This window comes from Zootermopsis nevadensis, unplaced genomic scaffold (genome assembly GCF_977971745.1).
Source record: "Zootermopsis nevadensis isolate Lab colony 2312 unplaced genomic scaffold, Znev_1.0 Znev_ptg000006l, whole genome shotgun sequence".
Lineage (NCBI taxonomy): Eukaryota > Metazoa > Arthropoda > Insecta > Blattodea > Termopsidae > Zootermopsis > Zootermopsis nevadensis.
In genome coordinates, this window is record NW_028259138.1 from 3,649,221 (window position 1) to 3,674,688 (window position 25,468).

General features: G+C 41.2%; 1 protein-coding gene across 9 annotated transcripts in view; it reads right to left on the bottom strand.

The window, feature by feature from the left end:
* Positions 1-25,468, bottom strand: part of SP2353 (EGF like, fibronectin type III and laminin G domains protein pikachurin) — a 515,929-nt gene that overhangs the window by 164,388 nt on the left and 326,073 nt on the right. For all 9 annotated transcript variants that reach the window (XM_087343562.1, XM_087343560.1, XM_087343561.1 and 6 more), the window contains one exon: positions 8,284-8,485. In XM_087343562.1, coding sequence (XP_087199688.1) covers positions 8,284-8,485 — 202 coding nt within the window. The remainder of the gene's footprint in view (positions 1-8,283; positions 8,486-25,468) is intronic.

Here is a 25,468-nt window from a genome sequence, read left to right on the forward strand (position 1 = left end):
GGGGAGGGCGGGCCGTGCTCCTTTTGAATTATATCCTGGTATTTGCCTCAAAATTAAGGAAAAGCACTGAAAACCTCAGTCAGGACAACCGAGAAAATAGACAACTCATTGCGCCTACTTGGCCTCGGCTGGCCTGTTGCACATGAGGCCCCCATAGTTGCTCGTGAGTGACCTCAGTCTGCCCTTGGTCGGCTCAAGTGTATTCCAAGTTGCCGAACTAAGGGTTTTCCAGCATAAGCTAGCTTCAAGTCGAAACTCTGTCGGTGCTCTGATGTGGTTGGAAGATTGCAATCCCCAAATCCTCGTGAATTTACCTGTTACTAACGTACCAAGGCGCGTTAGTCGCAACGCGAACACACTTGGATCGTAACGATTGCAGATTCCGGACGTGGCTGCACGCAGCTGACCTCCAGACCGGGCATGCGATTTCCATCACAGGGATGGGCTTCTTGTAGAGCAGCACACTGTTTCTGACGGTCAGGCAGTTTCTGCTGTTCACGAGGGAGTCAAGCACGCCCTATAGTTGATTGCCTTTTTCCCACCTGGCTGACGTGAGGCGAACAGATATGCCTGGTTTCAAGGGCCATCTCAAGACAACGCGCTGTTTGGAGCGACTGTATTGGGTGTCCGAGAAACTGCATTTTTCTTGGCTTTTGGCTGCGTTTTAACAAAGAACACAGCAGTGATCTTTAAGACGTTGATAGCAATCCTCCAAGTCCGTTGCCAGAACACCATTCTATCGAGATAGGCCTTCAGATAACCAACGGGAAACGATGGACTACGGGACGTGGCTACCAGAGCCGTGTCATCCGCGTACTGCACTGGCACGACGTTGCGGGAGGGTGAATGTACGTCGTTGACATACATACTGAATAGCACAGGGGAGACGAGTCCACCCTGGGCAACTCCAGCCCGCATGCCACGGCAGGTGGATGTAGTTGACTAAAAGACGTTTGGAACATTCGGCAATCAAGGTATGATGAAATGGTTTTCACCATATAGGACGGGAAGTTCAGGACGGTTAGGTTGTATAGGAGACTTTGGCTTACACTGTGTCGAAACTTGGTGATCACCAGAACACCCAGGAGAGAAAGAACACTGATTATATTTCCATGGTGAATTGGATGGACGTTCTTGGACTACTGAGATGGCTGAAAATTTTTGTAACATGCCTGGACCATGTGGCTAGTTCGGCAGTGTCAATAGCCAATTTGTCAGAATCCTCCATAAAGATGTTGCTAGCAACCCTAGAGCTACCCATGGTTGTTGTTGGTAAAACTTATTATTCGCCTGAAACTAGAGGGTTTTCAAACAAAATTCCATTACGGCTTCGAACTGGAAGGCGAACCATTCCGGCAATGTGTGATCGTTGTGAAGCATATCGGTGACGACTGTAAAGGCTTCGTCCACTGGTGCGTTAGTGAAGAGACTAACCACATCAAAGCTAACGCGCGTATCTACACCTTGAAGATTTACTGATTTTAACAGTTGTATGAAATGGTCCGAATTATCCCGTTGACATAATCTGGTATCGGGTGCTTATAAACTTGCCGTAATTCTCACCTAGGATGTCCAGTGATCGAGATTAGCTCATTTTAACGGACCTCGCGTAGAAGGCGCCATTCATTTTCATTACACCTGAAGACAAGGACAGATCAAGTCCTCGAAGCGCTGTGCATTTTACAACATTAGATGACGCACAAAGTCCAAAAATCCAACAATCCAGTTTGTTTACTCTACTTCATCACAAAATAGCATCCACTGATAATGCCATCATTCTGTTCGTGTTCAGTCATCTTGCCATTCGGTTCACGATCTAGTCTAGAAAGCTGAGAAAGTGTTTTTAGGTAAAGAACGAAACTTCTTAATTTATCTGTACTAAAATATTGTGTCAGTATTTAATTAATATTACGCTCCATCCAAGACACTTTATAACTTTCCCTTTGTTCAAACGCGTAATGATCCTGACGAAGCTCGCTGAGACTTCAAAATATCTGATTGCATGTTCAAGGAAGCAGAAGAAGTTTTAGTGTCTCAGTCTAGTCTCAGTGTAAACAAATTATACGTGCTCATTCACTGGTAACGATAATTAGTTAATTGGCAAATTCATCATAAAACTGTGACTTGTAATTTAATTCCTATTCGTCATATTGTAGGTTCTCACGGCAATGAGTATGCAAATGACTGTCTTCTGGGACGTTGCGCTGTGTAGTCTGGTAGATACTGGCAGACGTTTCAGAGGTGTTTACTCTCTCCATCATGAGGGCGGTCAATATCTACCAGACTACACGGTGCCAGCATCCCACAAGAAAGCCATTTTCACATTTTTACTTGTCGGCGAAGAGCTTGAAAGTTGTCATCTCAAAATAACTGTCAAAAGTCGGTTCGTTTGACCCAGTAGCACATATGGAGAGCTGTATGACGTTTACTTGCTGTGAAAAGTCAACACCAGCAGAAATCATATTTCAAATTCTCACGGTGCCGAGAACGAAGATGGCTGTCTTCTAGATTGTTGCACCGTGTAGTCTGGTACAAGTTCATCGACGTTTCAGAGGTGCTTCCTGCCATGACCAGCTCCATCAGAGCCGCCGTGAGAACCTGAAATCTATTTGCAATGTCATTCGGCAACTCTATAGTAAAAAGTAAAATAAAGCAGTCCCGTTTGGGGGGGGGGGAGAGGAGGTATAGCTCCTACACATTCTTTACCTCGGCATTGGATGCGGGTGAGTGGTCAGCATCACGCCCCGGCCGCGCTTTACCCCCGGGAAAAGACCCCAGTACCCATTGGATATGAGGCTGGGTGGGCTCCAGAACCGGTCTGGGCGCAGAGGCTAGAGGAAAAATTCCTCTGCCCCCGTCGGGGATCGAACCCCATTCGTCTAGCCCGTAGTCACTGTACTGACTGAGCTATCCCGGATCATACCTCTGCAGAGGGCACTGGGAAGTAATTATAGTTACTAGGTAAGACTTAAAATTTCTGTGGGAATTAACGTTCTGCTTCATCTACGAAGTTCGTAGACAAAATGGCGGCTAAGCGCGACAGTGGACAGTATCGTGCATGCCGAAGATCTTCAGGATATATTACAAGTTAGATTTGAGCAACCGGCATTCCTAGAACAGGACATATATTCGAAATTCACATCAATTTTCACGGCGGTGGGTCTGAAAATGGCTGCCTTCTGGGTTGTTACGCCGTGTAGTCTGCTACAAATTTACCGACCTGATGATGGAGGCAGCAAGGAATACCGAAATCATACGCACTCAGACTACTCTAAAAAACGTATCATGCTATTAATTTGTGGCCATAGGCCGTAGTTTGCTCGCCCTAGTACGATCCGCCCTTCGTAGATAAAACTGAGTAATTACTCAATAGAAGGTTACCTTGGCCGGTGGATGTGAGGTGGGAGGGGCTAAAGGAACACAGCGGAACCTCAAGCGACTTCAGCTAAAATCCTGATTGCGGGTACTGACCTGAAGATGAATGGGGAGCAGGGGGGGGGGCCTGGGTCAATGTTCTCCCCATCTTTCACTCTCGCAATCACCCGGCGCCCAGAAGAATAAAGGAACTTGTACAAAGGCAATATATTTATAGACGTTTTATTTCTTCTCACTTCACCTAACGTCACTGTACCAGCCACATTCACGATGACAATGGAGTGAATGTAAACACTGTCAAGGAAACGGATGGAGCAACTGAAAGGCCTACAACAATTCACAATGAAAAAATGTCAGCATTCGTTATAACATAACACAGTAAAAAGTAAAGTTTGTCCCAAACCTCTACTAATCAATGGTGCGATTTCAGGTCCTTATGGCGAAGAGTGTGAAGATACATCCTCCTGGGAGGTTTAGCCGTGTAGTCTCGTGGAAACTGTCAGATGTTTCAGAGATGTTTAGAGCCTCCATCACCAGGGCGATCGCCTTAAAACATCGGTCAATTTCTACGAGAGTAGACGATGCAACATCCCAGGAGGCAGCCATCTCTCTACAAACCGAAATCCTGTTAACCGTGTCGGCCGGCCGGCAGAATTATGACGTAATAAAGAGATAACTATAAATATACAGGGTTATTCATATTTCCCTGACACATTACAAAAAATCGCCAAACTTGAATGTTGCAAAGGATGGTAACATACGACATGCCGATAAAAAGAGAAACACTCCAAGTTTGTAACAGCACTTGGAGGAAGACGGTTTCGCTGAATAACTGATTTTCAGCGACGAAGCTACGTTTCATGTTTATGGGAAGGTGAACAGACACAATGTGTGGGTATGGGGAAGTGAAAACCCAAATGCCACAATTGAACACATTCGGGAGTCACCGAAACTGAACGTTTTCTGTGCCATATCCAAAGAGAAGGTGTACGGACCATTTTTCGCCGAGGCAACCATCACTGGCACGTCCTATCTTCAGATGATGCAGGAATGACTAATGTCGCAGCTTCATGATCACAGCGATGACTTCATTTATCAGCAAGACGGGGCATCTGAGCCGCGAAGACGAATCATCGCTGTCATCTCACAAATCGATCGTGACATGCTGCAGCGGGTATGGGAGGAAATGGATTATCGGCTTGACGTCTGCCGCGTCACAAAGGGCGGACACATAGAGCATTTGTAAAATAAATTTGTATAGTTTCTCTTTCTATCGGCATGTCCTATGTTACCATCCATTGCACCATTCACGTCTAGCGATATTTTGTAATGTGTCAAGGAATTATGAATAACCCTGTATACTATGTTAATATGTTGTACACATAATATATATGTTGCCAGACGGTATTTTGTAAAAAAGAACACTTCTTTAAATTACACTGTACACATTTCTTCTTCAAATGACTACGGGCTTAGGCGATAAACGAACCCCAATAACCACATAAGAAAATACAAGAAAGGTGAGTTTCGGTTACGGGAGAGAGCCACGTTTCCATTTATACCGCATAATTGAGGTCCCGTTGTATATTTTATAATCGCTGTTCTTCTACCTCCCATTTATTACAGATTCTGACTTACAGTATACTATGATTCAAAATTAATTACAGAAAGATAGTTTTTGGTATTTGGTAGGGCTCTTTGGATGGAGAATCGAATCTTCGAAAGATATAATCTGCACAAGACAAAGAGAAAAGATGCGGACAATTGAGTAACAGAGTGGAAGTCTCGTGCAATAACTCAATGTTGTGTAATTAATTAAACAATTGAAAATATTTAATTACTTTAAACAGTGTCCGTCTGTATTATACGAGGTGCGATCAGAAAGTTTCAAGACTGTGTCAATAGAGGGCGAACCGGATGTAGTACGAGCTTCTGCCTTTAGGGAGTGCGGCCTACATTCATAGTGAATCAGTGTGCCAGCCGGAATCATCGAATTAGCATTTGTTTCTTAGTTACGGGCATTACACCGACCCTGCTGCGATTTCGGAATGGCGTGTGCATCAAATTTTGCCAAAGACTCGCCAAAACGGTTACGGAAACCTATGAAATGCTAAAGCAAGCATTTGGGGAGTCCGCAATGGGTCGTGCACAAACTTTTGTGTGGCATTCACGTTTTAAAAATGTCCGAACCTCTGTCGATGATGACGAGCGTTCTGCAAGACCATCTTCGAGCACAACGCCCGAAAATGTTACGAAGATTCGGCAGGCCATTCACGAAGATCGACGTCGTACCATCTACGACTTGTGCGACATTGTTGGGATAGGCTATGGGATCTGTCAGCTGATTCTAAAGGAAGAACTCCACATGCGACGCATCATGACAACGCGCCAGCGCACACCGCCCTCAAAGTTCGGCAGTTTTTGGCCTCAAACACCATGGCCGTCATCCCACACCCTCCTTATTCGCCGGATTTAGCTCCGTGTGACTTCTTCCTCTTCCCAAAGATGAAAATTCAGCTAAAGGGAAGGAGATTTGAGACGATAGAAGAAATTCAGGCAGAATCGCAGATGGTGCTTGACAGGCTGACAAAGAAAGATTTCCAGGGATGCTTCCAGGCTTGGCAGCGGCGCTGGGATCGTTGTGTTCACTCCCAGGGGAACTACTTCGAGGGTGATGGATGAATTTAATACCTGAGATAAGTGTACGGGTTTTTATAGGCGCAGTCTTAAAACTTTCTGATCGCACCTCGTATTAAGCGACTTCTCTAGCAAAAATAGCTTTGCATCTACACTGCGTAACATAAACACCAAAACAGCAAAGAGCGCATCTGAAGAAAATAAATGTAACAGATCTTCATACTGATATGCTTTTATGCGATTTTACGTTCTCAAGGCGGCGCGTATGAAGCGTCGGTAAACTTCTATTGGACTATACCGCGTACGAACTCAGAACAGTGCCATCTTCATGTACTTTTATTTCTTCCCACTTAACAATTTGATGTCTAGTGGGAACTAACCACCTGCTTTAACAATAAGTAAATCTGCATTTCGTATTTATGGGTCATGTATGATTCTCAGTGCAGACAGTGATAATTTCCTTACACACCATTAGCCAGCCAACTGATATTTGTAATGATGAAGTGATCTTGCCTGGGGTACGGACTGAATTCTTAAAAGTTATATTTACAAGCGCCAACTTCAAAGGGTTAATTTCTTCGCAAACTGCAAATGATATCAGAAAGTTTCATCTGCAATGCTGAGTATGCAACGAAAAACAACGGTCAGGGCTGACAACACTAACTGCAACACAATAACCTAGCTGACGTCAGTTTAATCACATACACACACATACATTGCGTCATTGGTGATTGTCTTTCGTACTGATGTTATCCCATACTGAGATTCATACTAACATATATATATCACATCATCGACTGGATATTAATTACACTCCGGGGCAATCGAAAAATTAGGATTTATAGAATACGAAATTTGGATACATTCACTGGAAAGACTGTTCCAATAATAAGAAAACCACATCCGAAGCACAAAGTAGTGGATATGGGAACTGGCTAAGCAACTAATTTGAGTACTAAGATATTTATTTACCTAGTTTAACCAACAGAAGAAGGCTGTGACTAAGTAACTTTAGGGGACAAAGTCTTCCTTGAAAGAACTACTCAGTTACTAAAAAATCAGTAATTTATTGGTTTTTGATTGTACGAGTATTCAACGTTATTTTAAATGTTAACGACAATGTACCCGACGATACCAGGCCAAACGCTGAAGCTGAAGCTGAGGCGAACTTGACACCCACGTTCGCGAAGAGCATGAAGATCATTCCGTGCTCAGAGGTGACTGTTGTGGACGTTGAACACACCCTCACAAGTAAACCACACTTTGTCTGTCCACAGAATGCGTAAAAAGAGCTCAGCGTCATTGTGTCCATGGCGTAGGCGTTCGTAAAATTGCATTCATATAGGACGATCGTCTGGAAACATGCGCGCTGCTCCAGTCGTTAAAACACATTAGTGTCTGGACGACTTCGACCAGAATAACTCAATGCGTAATTCCGCGAAGCAGTACCAACTCAACTATTGCAGGCACCGAGGTTTATGAGCATCTTGCAGTATTCGTCATGCGTGTATTTCATGGTCATTCGGTCGCAACTGAGCCCAGGAGAGCACTCTGTCTTGAGAACACCTAACAACTCGCTTTATGTATCGTCGTGATAAATGACTGCTGAGAAGTGTGTTACCCCATTTGACGGTGACGGTTTATCTCGAAATCTAAGCGTCTCAGGACATATGTCCTGTAACATTTTCTACTTATTTTTTTAAAAAAAGTAAACATACTGTGGGGAGCTTGTGCGCGAATTTCATATCATCTCAAAAGTCACAGTGAAACTGCGTGTTTAGTAACCAATAGAATTACATTCAATGACAACCTTATTATATGTTTCAGACTTTTCCATCAACCCGTATAATGGCATCTACCACGAAAACCTTTTCATATCAATTTACGAGTACAATTTACATGGTTAAAAAGCCACAAGTAACCACAACTGTCAAGGACAACAGAGTACATAATATCAAGTTATAATATAATAGCCGGCGCAGTGGCCACGCGGTCTGAGGCATGGTCCTCGTGCGCCTGGCCGCTGCGACCGTGGGTTCGAGTCCCACTGAAGGCATGGATGTTTGTCCGCGTCCTTTCTCTTCCAGTCTGGTAGATAAAGACTGGCCACGGAAGTAAGTGCGAACCCACCGTGGTACTTTCGCAAGAGAACCCCAAAAGTGGTCACGACAGTCAAGCTTGACCATAGACGATGGGAAAAAAAATACTAAACATGGTTCTGAGGAAGTTTTATCGATCATAGCATCATCAGTTACGAAATACGTGGCCTACCTAAACTCGACGAATCCCTGATGCAGGAGCAGGGCCATGAAGTCCCCAGCCATGTCGTCGCGCTCTCCCGTCAGAAATAAAATTCCATCCCACGCCTCTGGGCGGAACTCCAGTTCCAACTGCACGTGTTTATATGCAGCGCGCAGCGCGGGGAACGCGAGCCAACCCTGGCCTGTGAACCGCGGGGATCTAATCTCCACATCTGAAACAGAAGAGCAATGGTGTCAAAACTGTCACTGACATATACGGGACTGCGAACACCGATGGTGCTGATAGTTGTAAAGGCTACTGACACAGCTGACAGCTCAACAGTAAATCTGTACGGCGTCACAACCCAGAAGACCGCTATCGACATTTTCATTGTCTCGAGAAAATTAAATCTCATACAATGCTGTTATATATTCTCTGACGGAATTGTACAGTCCTTTAAAATTATTTTAGTCATGACTTGGTAAAGCAAGGCCTGCCCGTTTTTCGCCAGTGTTTTGTTTACAATTAGATTAATATTATATATACATACTTAATGGGCAAACATGGCACTCTAACAATTTACGTTGCATAATAAGTATATAGTCTAAACGAACTGCAATCAAACACCTAATTATCATAAAATTGGGACCTGAAAGCTAAACAATGCGTTATCACATTTATTTCTTAAACCTATTAGTCTACCACTGTGTCGCTGCATGGTTGCATGTCTTGTAAATAACAGATGGATAGCTTTATGCATTAGAACTGATGCTAGCGTAGCATGGCCCACCTTTGCCAAAAGTACTGAAAGTATAAACGTTGAAAAAAATTCTTATCAAAATTAATTATAAAAACATCCTCAAGACGACTAAAGCCAGATTTCAGTTAAACGCACCAATAATAATCGACCACCAGACTCCAGATTCCCGCAAGCGCAGACTCCGCCAGACTCCACCATAGGCGCATCTTTTGCTACCAGAATCGCCACCGTCAAAACATAATTTCAATTTTTCCGCATCTCACGAATTGCGCGCTCGTTCAGTGAAGCATGAAGGACATTGGCTGTTACATTTGAAGCAGATTGTCTCCTAACGATTACAACACAGACGTGGATGCAGGAAACACGCAGATATTTTTATGTTACATAGCGGGTGTAACAATATCACGGATTAATTACTGTAAGGCTATTTACGTAGGTTCTTTCAACTGAGATTTTATACAGTACTAAATGATAAGTGTTTGTGTATATGTAGGTATTGACAGAAATTGATAAATCAGTAAGGAATTTGAAATTCCGTTTACGTAAGAAACCCTCCTCTCCGGTCCTCCCTCGTTTAACCATAATTAAACTTCGTTGATTTTATTTAATCCTAGACGATGGATATGTCGAGAAAAAAAATTCCTTCATAATTAATCTTCATGTTAGTTCCGTTATATTGTCATGAATATCACATAAAACCGACCGACACTTGAATGTGTGCACACAATTACATCATTTCGACAGCTTGCGTGAGAATGGCTCCTAATCGCGTTCAATATGCAATTAGTGTAGAACACTACCAACCCACAAGCGCTAAACCCATTTACCCATTTCTCAGAGCAGTGTAGTACTTTCAATAGCAGCCTATGGGAAGGTTTCTTGTAGGACATTTTTCTCATGTTAAACAGAGTTTAATGCGATACGCAATGTCACATTGCAAATTTCTTATATAACCAACCTTATAGGTGCTAGATGATCAAGATATTCCTTGCTTCTAAGCAACCAGAAGTTTAATTACCGTGTTGAGCCACAAACTTTACCAATAAGTGAATCATCCTTGATATCGAATGCTAACAATTCGTACAACATTTTATTCCTTAAAATATATTTTTATTTCCATTATTTGTATCCTATTAAATTTAAATTAATTACAGTTCATTCCACTTCAGATACACTGGATTAGGCCGTCTGCCTGTACCATTTCAGAACTAATTTTGAAACCTCGACACATGCATGTCCCATGCGAAAATTAAAATTCATTAAAATAAATAAATGCAGGATGTGTACTGCAAATGTTACTTCCGTTGCTGTTACGTAGGCCTATGTACCTGATCGTGTCACCACACCTCAAATTACTGTATATAAATTAATTGAAAATTAATTTGTTTGTAAGGAATTTTAGTCTGAACTTTGAAGATTCACGTTCCTTTCATAAAGCGATGAGATAGTGTACGAGGTGCTACCCAAAAGTTCGGGGAATTTGAATTCCACGCGTGAACCGGTTGTGGAATGGCCTACCGCCGCTAGATAGGGCGAGCAGTACCCTTCGTGAATTAGGGTGCCAACAGCCGTGAAGGCGAGAGGCCGCGTTCTTGAGTCTCGTGCGTTTTGTAACGTTGTGTTGTAGTTGTTCGGCGATTTTTTAAATGGCAGATTTTAAGGAGCAAAGAATCTGTTTAAAATTTTGCTTTACGCTTAAAAAACTGGTGTAGAAACCCACCGATGCTTGTGGAAGCATTTGGTGAGAATGCTATGAGTCAAAGTAAAACTTTTTGTGCTACAAACGCTTTAAGGATGACCGAACGTCTATCGACGACGATGAGCGTTCAGGACGACCATCGACAAGCACAACACCGGAAAACATCGTGAAAGTGCGAGAGGCTGTGGTTGCAGATCGTAGACGAACAATCCATGACGTTTTGTGAAGTTTTGAAGCGGCTACGGGAGAGTGACCAGAAAAGTGAGAGAACAACAGCTGGGTTCTCCACAACGACAACGCGCCCGCCCACACGTCGCTCGTTGTTCGGCAGTTTTTGGCTTCCAAAAGCACGACAGTGATTCCCCACACACCCTATTCGCCTGACCTCGCCCCCTGCGACTGTTTCCTGTCCCCAAAAATAAAATTTCGATTGAAAGGCCGTCGTTTTGACACAATTGAGGAGATCCAGGCAAAATCGCAAAAGGTGCTTAAAACACTCGCACTTGAAGACTACCAGGGATGCATGGAATCATGGAAAAAACGCTGGGATCGCTGTACCCATGCCCAAGGGGACTAATTCGAAGGAGACGGTGGAAACTAGGAGTTATGATAAGCAATTTTTTGAACGGGCAAATTACCTGAACTTTTGGGTAGCACCTCGTACTGTACATTACCGAGTTCACACGATATACTGCAATATTTAGGAATAGTGAGAGCCTCTAAATATTCTGCTGCTAGGAATGTGGAATTTTTTACCAAAGCTCAAAACAAGATTTCACGATTCTATGCACTCCACAGACAGACAGGGGAATGTAATTTGATGATAAATCCAATTTCTCTTTTATTGATCTCGGAATAAGCTGCACTCGAGACATAAACCTAATTTAAGTTCGATGGAACAGGCAGTAGTCACTAATATTGGTTTCAGAACCTATCCGTGACCTAGTCAGTTGTTATAAAAAGATGGCTATGTGGTTCCCCATAGTAAAGGGCAGTTTACTGTTAAATCTGCAATTACATTCACCTGTACACGAACATTTACGACTTTATGGAACCCAAACCTTTATCTTAGTTTTCAAAAAATCTCGTCGCTGGACAATATCTAGAGATTATTTCTCAAATTTGGTCTCATCTTTTGAGGTTTTCCAAACTAAATTTTATATGAATTTCCTATATTCCCCACACACACCCGGTGCCTTCTAATACAACTATCCTTATTTTAACCACCAGTATGAGACAGAGAGACACAATATGAAGCTACTCATCATACAATTGTTTTCATTCTCCCACTACGTTATCAAATTTTGTCCCTAGCGCTTTGTTTTGACACACCCTCAGTCTCGAACTGTTTTCTTACAAAACAGATGAAAGCGATACAATAGCTGCAGTATTAGCCTATATATTCTGTTAGAAGTTATTACTGTTCTGGATCAGAACGCGTCTAGCTTTATCTACAGGCAGAATGCGTAATTGTAAAATCGATGGTGCCAAAACCTCCGTGGCACGACGACTCCTAGGAACACCTCTTTTCTCTTTCAGTGCCCTACATTCCTTGGAGGACTCTCCATTCTATAGTTTGCCTTCCGCTTCACCTGCTACATTGCAGGCAATTCATAGCTTTAACGAAAAGGGAAACGATATGCGAGTTCGCAGACCAGTGACTCAGCAACGTTTTCTAATCAAAGACTACTAAAATACAAGCAGGTTTTTCTAGAAAAGAAAATATATTGTACAGTACAAATAATACTCTCCAAACATGATCAATTATTATGGTAGACCCTCGTTATACCGCTGGCGTCAGGGGACAGTTTTAACACCCACAACGACATTTATCTAATTTTAAAATCCCTGATTTTATGTATGATTACATAGTGACTTAAAACATGAAATTCAAGACACACGTCACGCATATTATTGATTATATTGTTATACGAGGTGCGATCGAAAGGTTTCCAGACTGCGCGTATAAAAACCCGTACACTTATCTCAGGTATTAAATTCATCCATCACCCTCGAAGTAGTTCCCCTGGGAGTGAACACAACGATCCCAGCGCCGCTGCCAAGCCTGGAAGCATCCCTGGAAATCTTTCTTTGTCAGACTGTCAAGCACCATCTGCGATTCTGCCTGAATCTCTTCTATCGTCTCAAATCTCCTTCCCTTTAGCTAAATTTCCATCTTTGGGAAGATGAAGAAGTCACACGGAGCTTAGAAAGGAAGTTGGGGTCGGTTCTTGCAAGATCTTTGAGCTCCTCACAAACGAGAAGTCGATTCTGCTTCTGGTCCTCAGACAGGATGCGTCGCATGTGGAGTTCTTCCTTTAGAATCAGCTGACAGGTCCCATAGCCTATCCCAACAATGTCGCACAAGTCGTTGATGGTACGACGTCGATCTTCGTGAATGGCCTGCCGAATCTTCGTAACATTTTCGGGCGTTGTGCTCGAAGATGGTCGTCCAGAACGCTCGTCATCATCGACAGAGGTTCGGCCATTTTTAAAACGTGAATGCCACACAAAAGTTTGTGCACGACCCATTGCGGACTCCCCAAATGCTTGCTTTAGCATTTCATAGGTTTCCATAGCCGTTTTGGCGAGTCTTTGGCAAAATTTTATGCACACGCCATTCCGAAATCGCAGGAAGGTCGGTGTAATGCACTACCAAAACGCCCGTAACTAAGAAACAAATGCTAATTCGATGATGCCGGCTGGCACACTGATTCACTATGAATGTAGGCCGCACCCCCTAAAGGCAGAAGCTCGTACTACATCCGGTTCGCCCTCTATTGACACAGTCTTGAAACTTTCCGATCGCACCTCGTACATTACTATATAGTAGGTCTATTTATATTGAGTCTACTCGTAGAAAGTTGCCGTACAGTCAACTAAATAACTGAGCAAATATGGAAGTACAGTCCTATAAGTTAAACATGTTTCGTATACATTTCTATGAAATAAACATAAATATCTTGGTGAACATGATCAAACCGCTGTATAACGAGCCAGATCCCACACCTTCTATTCAATGAGCTTATTTCTCTAATACTTGTTTCCGTGTTACCCTACCATATTCAAGGTGTAAAATGAACATTTTAAAGAGTTTTCCGCACCAAAATTTTGTATGTATTCCCTGTTGGCCCTATCCTACCTACTCCCGTATGATGAAGCATATATACTTACGGTACAGAAAGTAATGTCTTAACGTGGTGGCAAAATTATAATTATCCACAAAGGAGATCTGCAATAAAAATTAAGCACCGAGTCATTCAATTATATAATTTTCTTTATCAAACATATCCGTCTTCTTGCTGGATCTCGTCACATGACTGTTTTCTCATTACGTCTACTTGAGGTGTGTAGTGTCATCACTTAACCGGTCGCTTTTTACCGTACTGTCAAAACTAAACAAAGCCAAACTAGAAGGGCCGTTCTTTGAAGCGAGACATCTGTTGAGTAGCATAAAAACTGTTAAAAGAAGCTTCCTTCCACATCGTTTAATTAATCTACAACCATGTCTACCGACACAAAGTAACCAGCTGACAAAGTGTTGTTAAACAGAAAATATGTCTCAAGAAATCTCTGTGTAGCAACCCACGTAATTTCTATTGTGTCAAAGTTCACAAGACACATAAAAAAATTTCGTGCTCTGGCCCTTGAAGTCAGCTAGGAATCGATACAGTAGATTTTGAAAACATAGGTAAATAAACGTAGCAACCTGATTTTCCATCTGCTGCCAAAACACACCGATGAGGCCACTTACTCGTAGCTGTGAGCGTTGTTACTCTCATGGAACTAAATTAAATCTTACGTATGTCCTTTCAGCCCATTTACAGATTTTTATCAAATTCAATGTATTGCACTTGTTAGCCAGGATTTTCATGTGAGAGTTCAATTATTCGCATTACTACAGACACCGCAGACACGTCATTCGTTAATGGAAAGCACATTTAAATGCTTACCCAAGGATGCATTTACCAATTACCCTAGTTCGCCTTGCTACATAAAGGGCACCATATAAAGCAGTACGTTACGAATTGTCACAAGTCCTTATATCTTATGTTTTAAGTACGAGGAAATTGAATATGTCTCCCTAAATATTTAAATATATAAATCTTAAGTACTGGTATTTGTTATTTAATAAGAACAAACGTGGAAATCTATTTCCAGCACTAAGTACAGTAGCAGTCTATGTACATGCAGTTGTGAAAGTTATAGGAGCCTGTCCCATACGTTAGGACGTAGAGGGACGCTACAGATTATGGCGAGTGTATCTGTGCGTATTAACTGAATTCGGATGTAAATTTATCTCGTTTCGCTCCACCTCCTTGCTCAATAAAGTAAGGATGGAGACAGCATTCCCTTCATCCCGTCGCTATGCAGGAAGTCTTAAAGGTATTTCTTCTATCTTCCCGTTCCATTTAGCCTAGTCAACGTTTTCTTTTTCTTGCCATTTCCGCCACCACTCCATTCCAGTTTCCTCGATTTCTAGTGTAAGAGTCTCAGTCTGTTCTCTTTGGTGTGAGGTTATGGTATCCTGGAGCCACCCTCATTACTCCCCTTCCACAATGGCTTTTACCGCCACCGCCTCCTCGCTATTTCCAGATGGATACTTGGTTTCAGAATGCGACCGTAGGTTGATAAAGCAATCGGCATTACCCACGCAACCCACCAATGCACGTCAATAATATGGCCGAACATGCAAGCGCGGGCGATGGGTGCGCCACGTATACGCTGGGTTCGGTACTGAAGCTATGTTAACAAAGTGCGTTCTGTTTGTTCAAAGTATACAAATTTGTATCTGCAATAAAATAACAAGCTCAGTATGTATCCAAAACCGCAAACAACGCATTTGGAAAATATGTGTTGGCCCTAGACCAATTTTCAGTTCTGTTTGTCAGTCATTTCGTGGAACTTCAGACGTACAACGTAGAGGATCGAGTGCATTCCTCACAGCGCATGAGTAGAGGCAAGGTAATGCCAGTAACTACACAAAGGAAAGCCTCATTGTGACGCTAAAAGTAAATCACACATTTAACGAACGTACCCCTCTTTTTGGAGCTCGAAGGGTCATTACAATGTTTAGAGGTTCATATCCTGAGCAAGAAGAATCAGGATGATAGCTATCTTCGGAGTTGTGGCGCCGTGTGGTCTGCCAGAAGTTGACCGACGTTTCAGAGGTGCATACTGCCGCCATAATAAGGGCGATTAGGCCTCTACCAGACTACACAAACATCTTCGACATTCGGCGCAGTGAGAACCTCAGACCATACTAAGAAGAATCCAGACTATTTTCTCACATACTGTTCACAACCTACTTTAATATCGAATATTTCTGTCTTCTGGTTTGTTGCGCCGTGTAGTCTGGTCGATGTTAGCCAACGTTTCAGAGGTCATACTGCCTCCGTCATCAGGGCGATGAATGGTAAACATCTACCATACTAGACAGCGCGCAACGACCCTGAAGACAGAAATCTTCATACTTACGGCTGTGAAAACCTCAAATCATACATAGAAATTGTTACTTTGCTGTTTTACTTATTTACCAATGGTTTACTGAACGACGCTGTCAGTAGTGTCGAATTAAAATATGACTAAAGAAAAATGACTTGGGAAGGATATAGAAGGACGCAGTCGCGGCCTAATTAAAGGTACTAACTGGGTAGGCCTACTTTTATTATATTTTTAGGAAAATGGAAAACAACAACGTGGCATCTTCTGATGCGTGTGTGGTAGGCTTACCGGGAAATGAAGAATCTTTAAATGACTGTCTTCTGGGTTGTTGGGCCGTGTAGTCTGGTAGAAGTTTACCAACGTTTCAGAGGTCCTTTCTGCCTGTATCATCAGGGCGATGAATTGCAGTACCACCTTTGAAACGTTGATAAACATCTACCAGACTACACAGCGCAACAACCCAGAAGACAGAAGTCTTCATACTCACCGCTGTGAAAACCTCAAATCTTGCATATTTTAATATTATCTATCCGTCTATGCCGAGGTTCACCCAAGTGGTACTTCCCATTCGTATTTTTGGCCTATATGATCTATCCACCCATATCGACCGTGATTCGTGGTATTGGGCGAAGACTACAAATTATGACTTCCGATTACGTACTTTTCTCCAGCTTCCTGTTATTCTGTTCAAACATTCTCCTCTACATCACGTTATGAAACCCTAAAATCTATGCAGTTTTCTTGACGTGAGATATAAAATTCCATTTCCCTCAAAATAAGTTAAAATTTTTGATTATTTTAATCCTTTAGAGTTTTGACAGGCCTATGTGACTTCGATCAATTTACGAATCGAAGAACGTGATTTCAAGTAGAATCGCCGCATTTACAGTCTATTCTTTGCTGCAGAACAAGTTCCCAGTTCATTTTCGGAATTCTGAATGAATATTCCTTAATCCGAAAAATATATAGTTCACTCGTTTACATATGAGACCAGACGGAAAAAATGTATCTGTTTTTAATTTCCTTGTGAATGTAGTTTTCCTTTGCGAGTGACTCTCGACCCAAGTACGAATCACTTTTCGCTCCACTAGCCACTAGACAGTCTAAAACGCGTTAGACACTTCAAACAGAGCTCATTTTAGTAATGCTCTACAACACAGAAAGGACGAATAAGAAGTCAAGGGAATTATTTTACTACACTAAGGATAACGAGATGTAATGCCGTTTGTAGTTACCTATTCAACGGGCAGTATCATATTTCGCTATCCTTCGTGTAGTAATAGAATTCTGTCTAACCTCGTACCTTCAAAATTCGTCATTCGGTAATTGCTAGTGATACATTTTCTCGTCTACCCTGCAAATGTACCATACTTTAGAAATAAAATGATTGGAATATAATAGGCCTATACAACAGTCTTGTATGCCCAGAGTGACTAATTAATGGCTACACTGGGCAGGGTATACGATCAATCAATATATGTGGTTTATTTTCAGACTGCATACAAATGATTCAATGCGACATCATAATTTTTACGATCAACTGGATGATTTAAATGACGTACAGATGCACAGTTATATTGGGAGCTTGGGTAATGCAAAGGTACTAATTGCACCCATTAATTGTATGAACGATTGTTTCCCCTAACGATGAATTATCTTGCTGCAAAGCTAATGATGTCGATGACATTATACGGCCATTATGAACGGTGAACTCTCAGTTACAAAAGTAGCCGCGTATGGTCAACATCCGGTAGAGCTTAATTACGGACAAACAAATTCTTTTGTTTCTATAGTTTTAAATTACACAGTTTTAATGACAGCAGGGTTGTAATGGATTCAGTGTGGTTAGGTTTCCGATAATCTATCTATATTACTGCATATTATCTGACGTTTATAAAAGACAACTGTTTCTACTGAAACAGCGCTGGAACATGCAGTGGAATAATGCAAGACATCCAAATGCATAACGCGCATTGAAATAAAGACACCAATACGCAGTCAAAATTTAAGATAGGTCTGAGGTGGTAGATATAGCAAGAAAACGATAATATGCGTAATTTAGCCGTCCAATTTATTTAGAAGAATCTGTCCCTTTTATACAGCTGAAGCTCCCAAAATTCATATAGCTTCAGCGATGCAACTTATAATGGTTCTTAATTTTCCTGATATTAGTACTTACGTTATAGATATCACATTGAAGATGTTTAATTATACTTTGGATCTGTACATTCGTACGCTTCACGAAACCACCATTGGTATTCGAATGAGTAAATTAAAATAGCTTACACCATCTAGTAATATAAACGCAACTGGAGTTCAGATTTTTAAAGTAGTATTAAGGATATATTTAATTACACACTTCTTTTATTGAGTTTACGAATTATTAATGTTTAAAATGAGTCATGATGTTTATTAAGGTTTTCTTGTCTTCATAGTACATAAATGGGTTATACAATTTATCTACTTTATGCAACATATCACTAATTATATGAACCCTCTTATATAATATGAAATCATTATAATAGTATAAATTGTACCTGTAATATGTGTAACATTTATTGTATTATTATGATTTATTCCATATTCTTTTGTCATCTAACTTTCGTATAGGTCCATGGTATGTAATGAAGATGCATTTATGTAGAACCTACATTGGCCCACATACATCGGACGAAATCCGACGGAAGAACCGAAGACTTTAGCCTTACCAGTGTTGAAAACATTGCAAAAACTACGTTCACAATTGCAACGACTGCAGCATGCAGTGACAGACTGAAATTCGTCGTATGTTACTAGGGGATGGGTGAACTTATCTCCTACGAAGCAGGGTTACAGATCTGCGGTTCGAACTGGACTTCGATTTCTTGTTCCCTTCGTCCTCATTTTCAGCCAAATACCAAATTCAAATAAGTGTCTGATGTCACGCGAACTGATGCATGGGAATGTCCGCAGTAGTAGATTAGGGGACTCCCCCAACAGAGTTTGTGAACATTTCAATACGAGTGCAGCCAGTTTCTAAGGTCGGGTCGATAAGCACACGTTACGCGCACGCACTCGTTTGCGAGGAACTTACAAGTGACCTCTACAAACCCTCCCTGCCATGTTTTCTTTGTTCAATAGCTCAACAAATGATTGTTTCATTGTACGAGGGTCGCTCATTAAGTAATGCCCCACATTTTTTTTCTCAGCCAATAATGAAGATAGAAAAGTGCACTTTTACATGCTTGAGATTTAATGTTTCCCGCGTTCGTGTACGGAGTTTCAAATGATTCCAACCGATAGCGGAGCTGTAGTGAACTGTTAAAATGGCGTCTGTGAACGACTCTCGTTACAAACAACGAGCTGTAATTGAATTCTTTGTTGCTGAAAAAGAAACGGTGGTGAACATTCATAAACGTTTGTGTGCTGTGTATGGAAGCTGTGCAGTCGATAGGAGCACCGTTGGTCGCTGGGCTAAGAGAGTTAAAGCTTCAGGAAGTGAAGAAACCGAGCTCCGTGATCTGCCGCGCTCTGGGCGTCCTGCCACAGCCACCACTCCAGACATGTTGAACCGCGCGGATGCCATTATTCGTGAGGATCGGCGCATCACAACTCGACAATTGGCCCAACAGCTTTCAGTCAGCAATGGAAGTGTGATTGCAATTATCCGGGCTCTTGCATATTCGAAGGTGTGCGCAAGATGGGTTCCACGAAGTCTCACAGCAGACCACAAGGATTCAAAGGAAAACGATTTCTTCTGAATTGTTGGAGCGTTTTGATGCTGAGGGAGAGATCTTTCTGTCCCGGATCATTACAGGTGACGAAACCTGGATACACCACTTTGAGCCGGAGACAAAAAGGCAGTCAATGGAGTGGCATCATCCTCTATCACCGAGAAAGAAGAAATTCAAGTCAACTCCCTCCGCCGGAAAAGTCATGATGACTGTCTTTTGGGACAGTGATGGGGTCATTCTTGTGGATGTGATGCCAAGAGGTGCGACCATCAATTCAGACGCGTACATTATGACCCTGGAAACCCTCAAGAAGCGTTTCCGACGAGTTCGGCCTCACAAGCATCCAGCAGAAATTTTGCTCCTGCATGACAATGCACGCCCTCACACAAGTCCGAGAACCCGGGAAGAAATCACCAAATTTGGTTGAACGGTGCTGCCCCATCCACCCTCCGACTCCATCTCTTTGGGCCACTTAAAGATGCTATCCGCGGAACAAGGTTTGAAGATGACGAGAGCGTTATTCAAGCAGTGAGGACATGGCTACGTGCACAGGACAAGAGCTGGTACCGGCAAGGCATGCATGCACTTGTTCCACGCTGGCGTAAAACCGTACAAGTTGATGGGGACTATGTGGAAAAATAGTATGTGTAAAGGAAACATTGATTTATATTGTCACTAAATTTGAGCCATCTTGAATAAATATGTTCTGAGGAAAAAAATGTGGGGCATTACTTAATGAGCGACCCTCGTATTTCGTTAAATATTCGCCATACCAAAAATTATTTCAATAAATATGCTATGCTCTATTTAATTCTTCTAAGATATATTTTTTATGTCATATACTTCTTATACAGAATTTAGATTGAATCTATATCAGTTAATTTGTTTTCTGAAATAAATTACGCTGAAGAACAGAAGCACACGACGATGCAGACAGGTTACATGTGTCTTTGTTCTGTGTCGTAATTACTGAATGACAGTCGTTTAGCTTAAAAATTAAAAGTTGCACTGTGTGTGTCAGGCTGAAAACGGGACGTGACACAGCAGTCGCTGTAGGCTGACACTAGTAGCCACTCATCAATGTGACTGGCGCCCAGCGGAACAGCGCGATGTTTTCTAACTGAAACCCGAGATAATTTGAAGCTTTACAATACAGCACATGTGAAGCTATTGTAAAACTCGACGTGTTCCTAGTCGAAAAGAAATTAGCACCACCTACTCTATAAACAAACATAGCTATATTACGTTCGAACTACGGTAAATATTAGGCACCCAAGACAATATCTTGACTATCAATCTGAAGACCAAAGTCTTGATCACCATACAATGTTAGATACAATATTGAGACCGAAACACTCATCAGAAAAACACGAAAATGACACTGAAGACATTGCTCACATCTACATGCTTCTATAAACTTCACCTTTTAATCTCTCCTATAATGGACGTCCAATAAACTAAATCCTGCTGTATGTCTCATGAACGCCACTGTATTTCTACATTGTTTCCATGGCGACTAATGCAGTTACCAAACTGTGGGATGATTTGTCTCTATCTCCTGTTTACAGACGTCATCTTTCAACTATCGTCTCACACCATATTTAGTTTTAAATCTGCGGTCTGCCGGACGCTGCTTAGAAGCAGGGGCGGAGACTTAAGTTAACCGTGTTAGCCCGGCTAGCACTTCCAACGACGAAACATAAAAGGTCTTCTGTCTTAATTTCCTGTTTCTTTGGTACTCCATACACTGGAAGACAGCAAAACTGATAAAATAAAATGGACCGTTAGCCAACTACACGAGGCTCACGTTTGCGGCGAGCGGGTTAGCCGTAGCTGGCTAACGATACATTTATTTTGATCCATTCTGCCATCTTCCAGTGTATGGAGTACCAAAGAAATAGGAAATTAAGACAGTAGACTTTTTATATTTTGTATTTTAAAGTGCTAACAAATACAGCATTAAAACTTCGCTATTGCAGACAGACAAATTGATAATTTAGTGCAGTCGGACTGTGAAGAAACCATCTGACAGACCCAGAAAGAGATGGGACGATAATATTAAGATAGATCTTAGATAGGTTACTAGGATCGCAAGTGGATGGAAGTGAATCAAGATCGAGTCCATTATAAGTTCTTCTGCTACATAGTCAGTACACGCCGACTGGAACAAAATTTAAGGACGATTACTGAAGGGAATTATCAGACAACTGAAAGATGAATTCCTTGAAAATTTTATGATGACAATTATGACACCAGCAATCCCTTGCATAAATAGTGCTTTTCCGGACCAACATTCGTTAAAAAATATTTATAATATAATTTATATAAAAACATTACAAGAAACGTATACTCGAGAATCCAGCAGTACTTCAACTCCAAAAAATATCTTAAGCTTCCTTTTATGCTGGTAAGAAGCTTTAGAGCGTCATTCAAACCAATTGATATTGGCAGGGTTTCGACAGGTCAGAATCTTCAAAGTTTAAGTACGTCATGACACTCCATTACGCAAGGAAATCCTCTGGTTTCAACGGAAACTTTATTAATACATGCCGATAGGCTTTATCAATGCTGTCACAAAATATTAGTTGCATCCAAACTTATTTAAAAATACAAAGGCGGTTACCAATGAAAGGTCTACGCCTATAGATTCTTACATAATTATTACTTGCTAATATGCATTTATCTGCTGTCAAATGAAACCCGGGTTATAACTTTCGTCTTATGTATCTTGTGCTGTAGCAATAAATACATTCATAACTCACACTAGTTTGTTGTCAACAGAAATTCGGAATAGAATAATGCTCTACACTATGTTTTCCGTCAAAATTGTCGAGATAATATTCGGTTCAAAGCTATTATTAACGAGGTTTGTATCACGTTTTATTTATAATATTTTTGTGTTTCAGAGTCTACAACCAACAGACAGACCATTTCAGAGACAATATATGTCGTTTGGTATGAGTTTTATGCAAAGTAATGAGTTGTTATATCGGCCAATATGTACCAGAATTGAATTCGTTCAGCAAATTTTAGTGTAGACACCCAATACCAAATTTCATCGACATCCGTTCAGTGCTTTCAGTGTGCCTGTACTTCGCGATTTTTGCTGGCGTTAAAAGCGACGGGAAGGAATGCGGAAGATAACATCACGTAATTTAATGCATGTGATCCTGTGTGCTGCTGCGACACTTGTATAACAATAAATAAATGACATAAGTTCAAGAGGATCTTCTTTCCTGAACTCTTACAACACATCACACACAACATAGTGTATTTTTAGCTTCCAATCATATATAGCACGAACAACATACATTTTTATTAAAAATTAAAAAGATTTAAAGATTATGTTGGGACGCGTTTATAAAGTCCACTGATTTTCAAACCGAACAGATCATTTATTAAGACGACAGCGTTCTGGGACAATGAGTCATGTGGACACACGAAAGTTAACCAACGTTCAAGAGGCGCTAACTGCCTCCATTATAGTGGAGGCAGTTAGCGGTGCAATGTCCCAGTAAGTTGTCATCTTAATACAAACCGCCGTGAAAACCTAAAATCTCACACAGATCATGTATAAATTAAAAGACCTAGATTTATTTATGCAGTTGAAAAGTATATTTCTTTGTTCCTTAACAATCTATTGCGCATAGCCTTCCGTTTATCTTTGATTAGTCTAATTCGATCTTAAGCTGTTTTTGTGCGAAGTTCATGAAATAAACTCACGATGGGAATGTTCGTCTGTCCGCACGTTTAAACTCTAGCACTGCTAAACGGAATGCGATGAGATTGATATCGGGCCTATAATAAGAGTGTCGAGAAAGAAAAAGAGAAGGAAATATATAAGGGCAAAGGAAGAAGGAAAATGGGAAATGAAGAAAAATAAAAAAGAAAGAAAGGAGCACGGGCAGTAAGAAATTGACGAAAATGATATAAAACAGCAAAAGAATTATAAAAGTCTGCCAAGTTTAAGAAAGAAGCAACAAACAGAACGAAGAATATATACTTCTCAGCAACAGTGTAATATAAATTATTTGTTTGTAGTTTTGACTATAAAGAGTTGGAAATGTACAGCACAGTACTCCTTGTCTAGAATTAAAATCCTGTTACAACAGAAACCTGTTTGAAACTGCCTTACTGCGTTTCCAACCGTGCTCTCAGAGATGAGGATTCTTCGTGGTGCCCTCCAAGAATAGGGAGAACCAAACAGGATTACGTGATAATCACATTTTCCAATGCTTCATCTACAACGGGTCTAAATACCCAGCGTACCCCACAGCAACTGACTTTACTCTAGAGGAGATATGCAGCAAGCAAGGGCGAGCTGGACAGTGTTAAATTATAGCGTGCTTCCCTCGCACACTGTCGTAATCCATTAAAGTCCTACTGTGCATACACAAATGCCACATAAGTAAGCTTTGCAACTTTCGGTACTGCGGGAATACAGTGCTGTTAATGGTTAATGGACACAGAAATAATTAAAAAACAGCTGTGGGCAAGTATACTTCTTCCATGCAAAGGACGTGATTTCTAGCTCAGAAATAATAAATAATTCTGAACTGAAGTTTTCTTTGTGTGCAAATATTATTCTTACACTCTAATCCATAAAACGCAATGATAATATGCAGAGAATATCACACTTGCAATCATAAATTGTATAGGTCATTACGAGTTAAAGATTTAACAAAGAATATCTAGATTAATGTGCAGTGGCTGCAGACAAAAGCCAAATGAATCGTAATAATATGTACAATATAAGAGATGAAGCTAATAAAACTTTCTAGAACAAAGAATGGTGTATCTGAAGAACAAAATTAATAAGCTTTAACCAACTGGCAAGAACAAAAATATTAAGGACTTGCGTAGAGGCATAAATAAATTAAATAAGAATTACCAACATTGAATTTGGTGAACAATAAGAGTGGTGATCTGCTTGCAGATTCCCGCAGTATTCTGAGTAGATAGAAGGATTACTTCTACCAGCTTTTCAGTGCGCATATGGTACGCGACGTTAGATTGAAATGCACACAGATAAGCCATTACAACCACGGTCTAGCACTTTTGAAGTCGAGATTGCTGCTGAAGCGCTCTAGAAATAGAAATCACTAGATAATGATCGATTTTAGGCAGACCAGATCCAAACGGGGAGTAATACATTACATTTTAAGATTAATAAATGTATTAATTATATTTGAAATAAGGAACATTTTCCACACTATTAGAAGGAATCTATTATTGAATCTAGTGAGCTTTCAGGTTTTCAGGGCGAGGACTATGAAGAAGATTGTCCTATGGGAAGTTGAGCCGTGTAGATACCGATACTGGCAAAAGGGTGATGATCGCCCTGATGATGGAGGCAGCGAGGACCTCTAAAACGTTCACAAAGGTCTACCAGACTACAAAGCGCTGCAACCCAAAATACATTCATCTTCGTACTCACCGCTGTGAGAATCTCAAATCTTCCTAACCCCTCTAGCCGCCGGTCACTTCGAGTGTCTAGTGCCTCTCAATCCAACTGTAAACATCCCAGTGGCTACTCCATTATTCTGTTTGTCCTAATTCTACTTTGCCTTGTAGTAAGTTATTTCTGTAGTCTTCAGA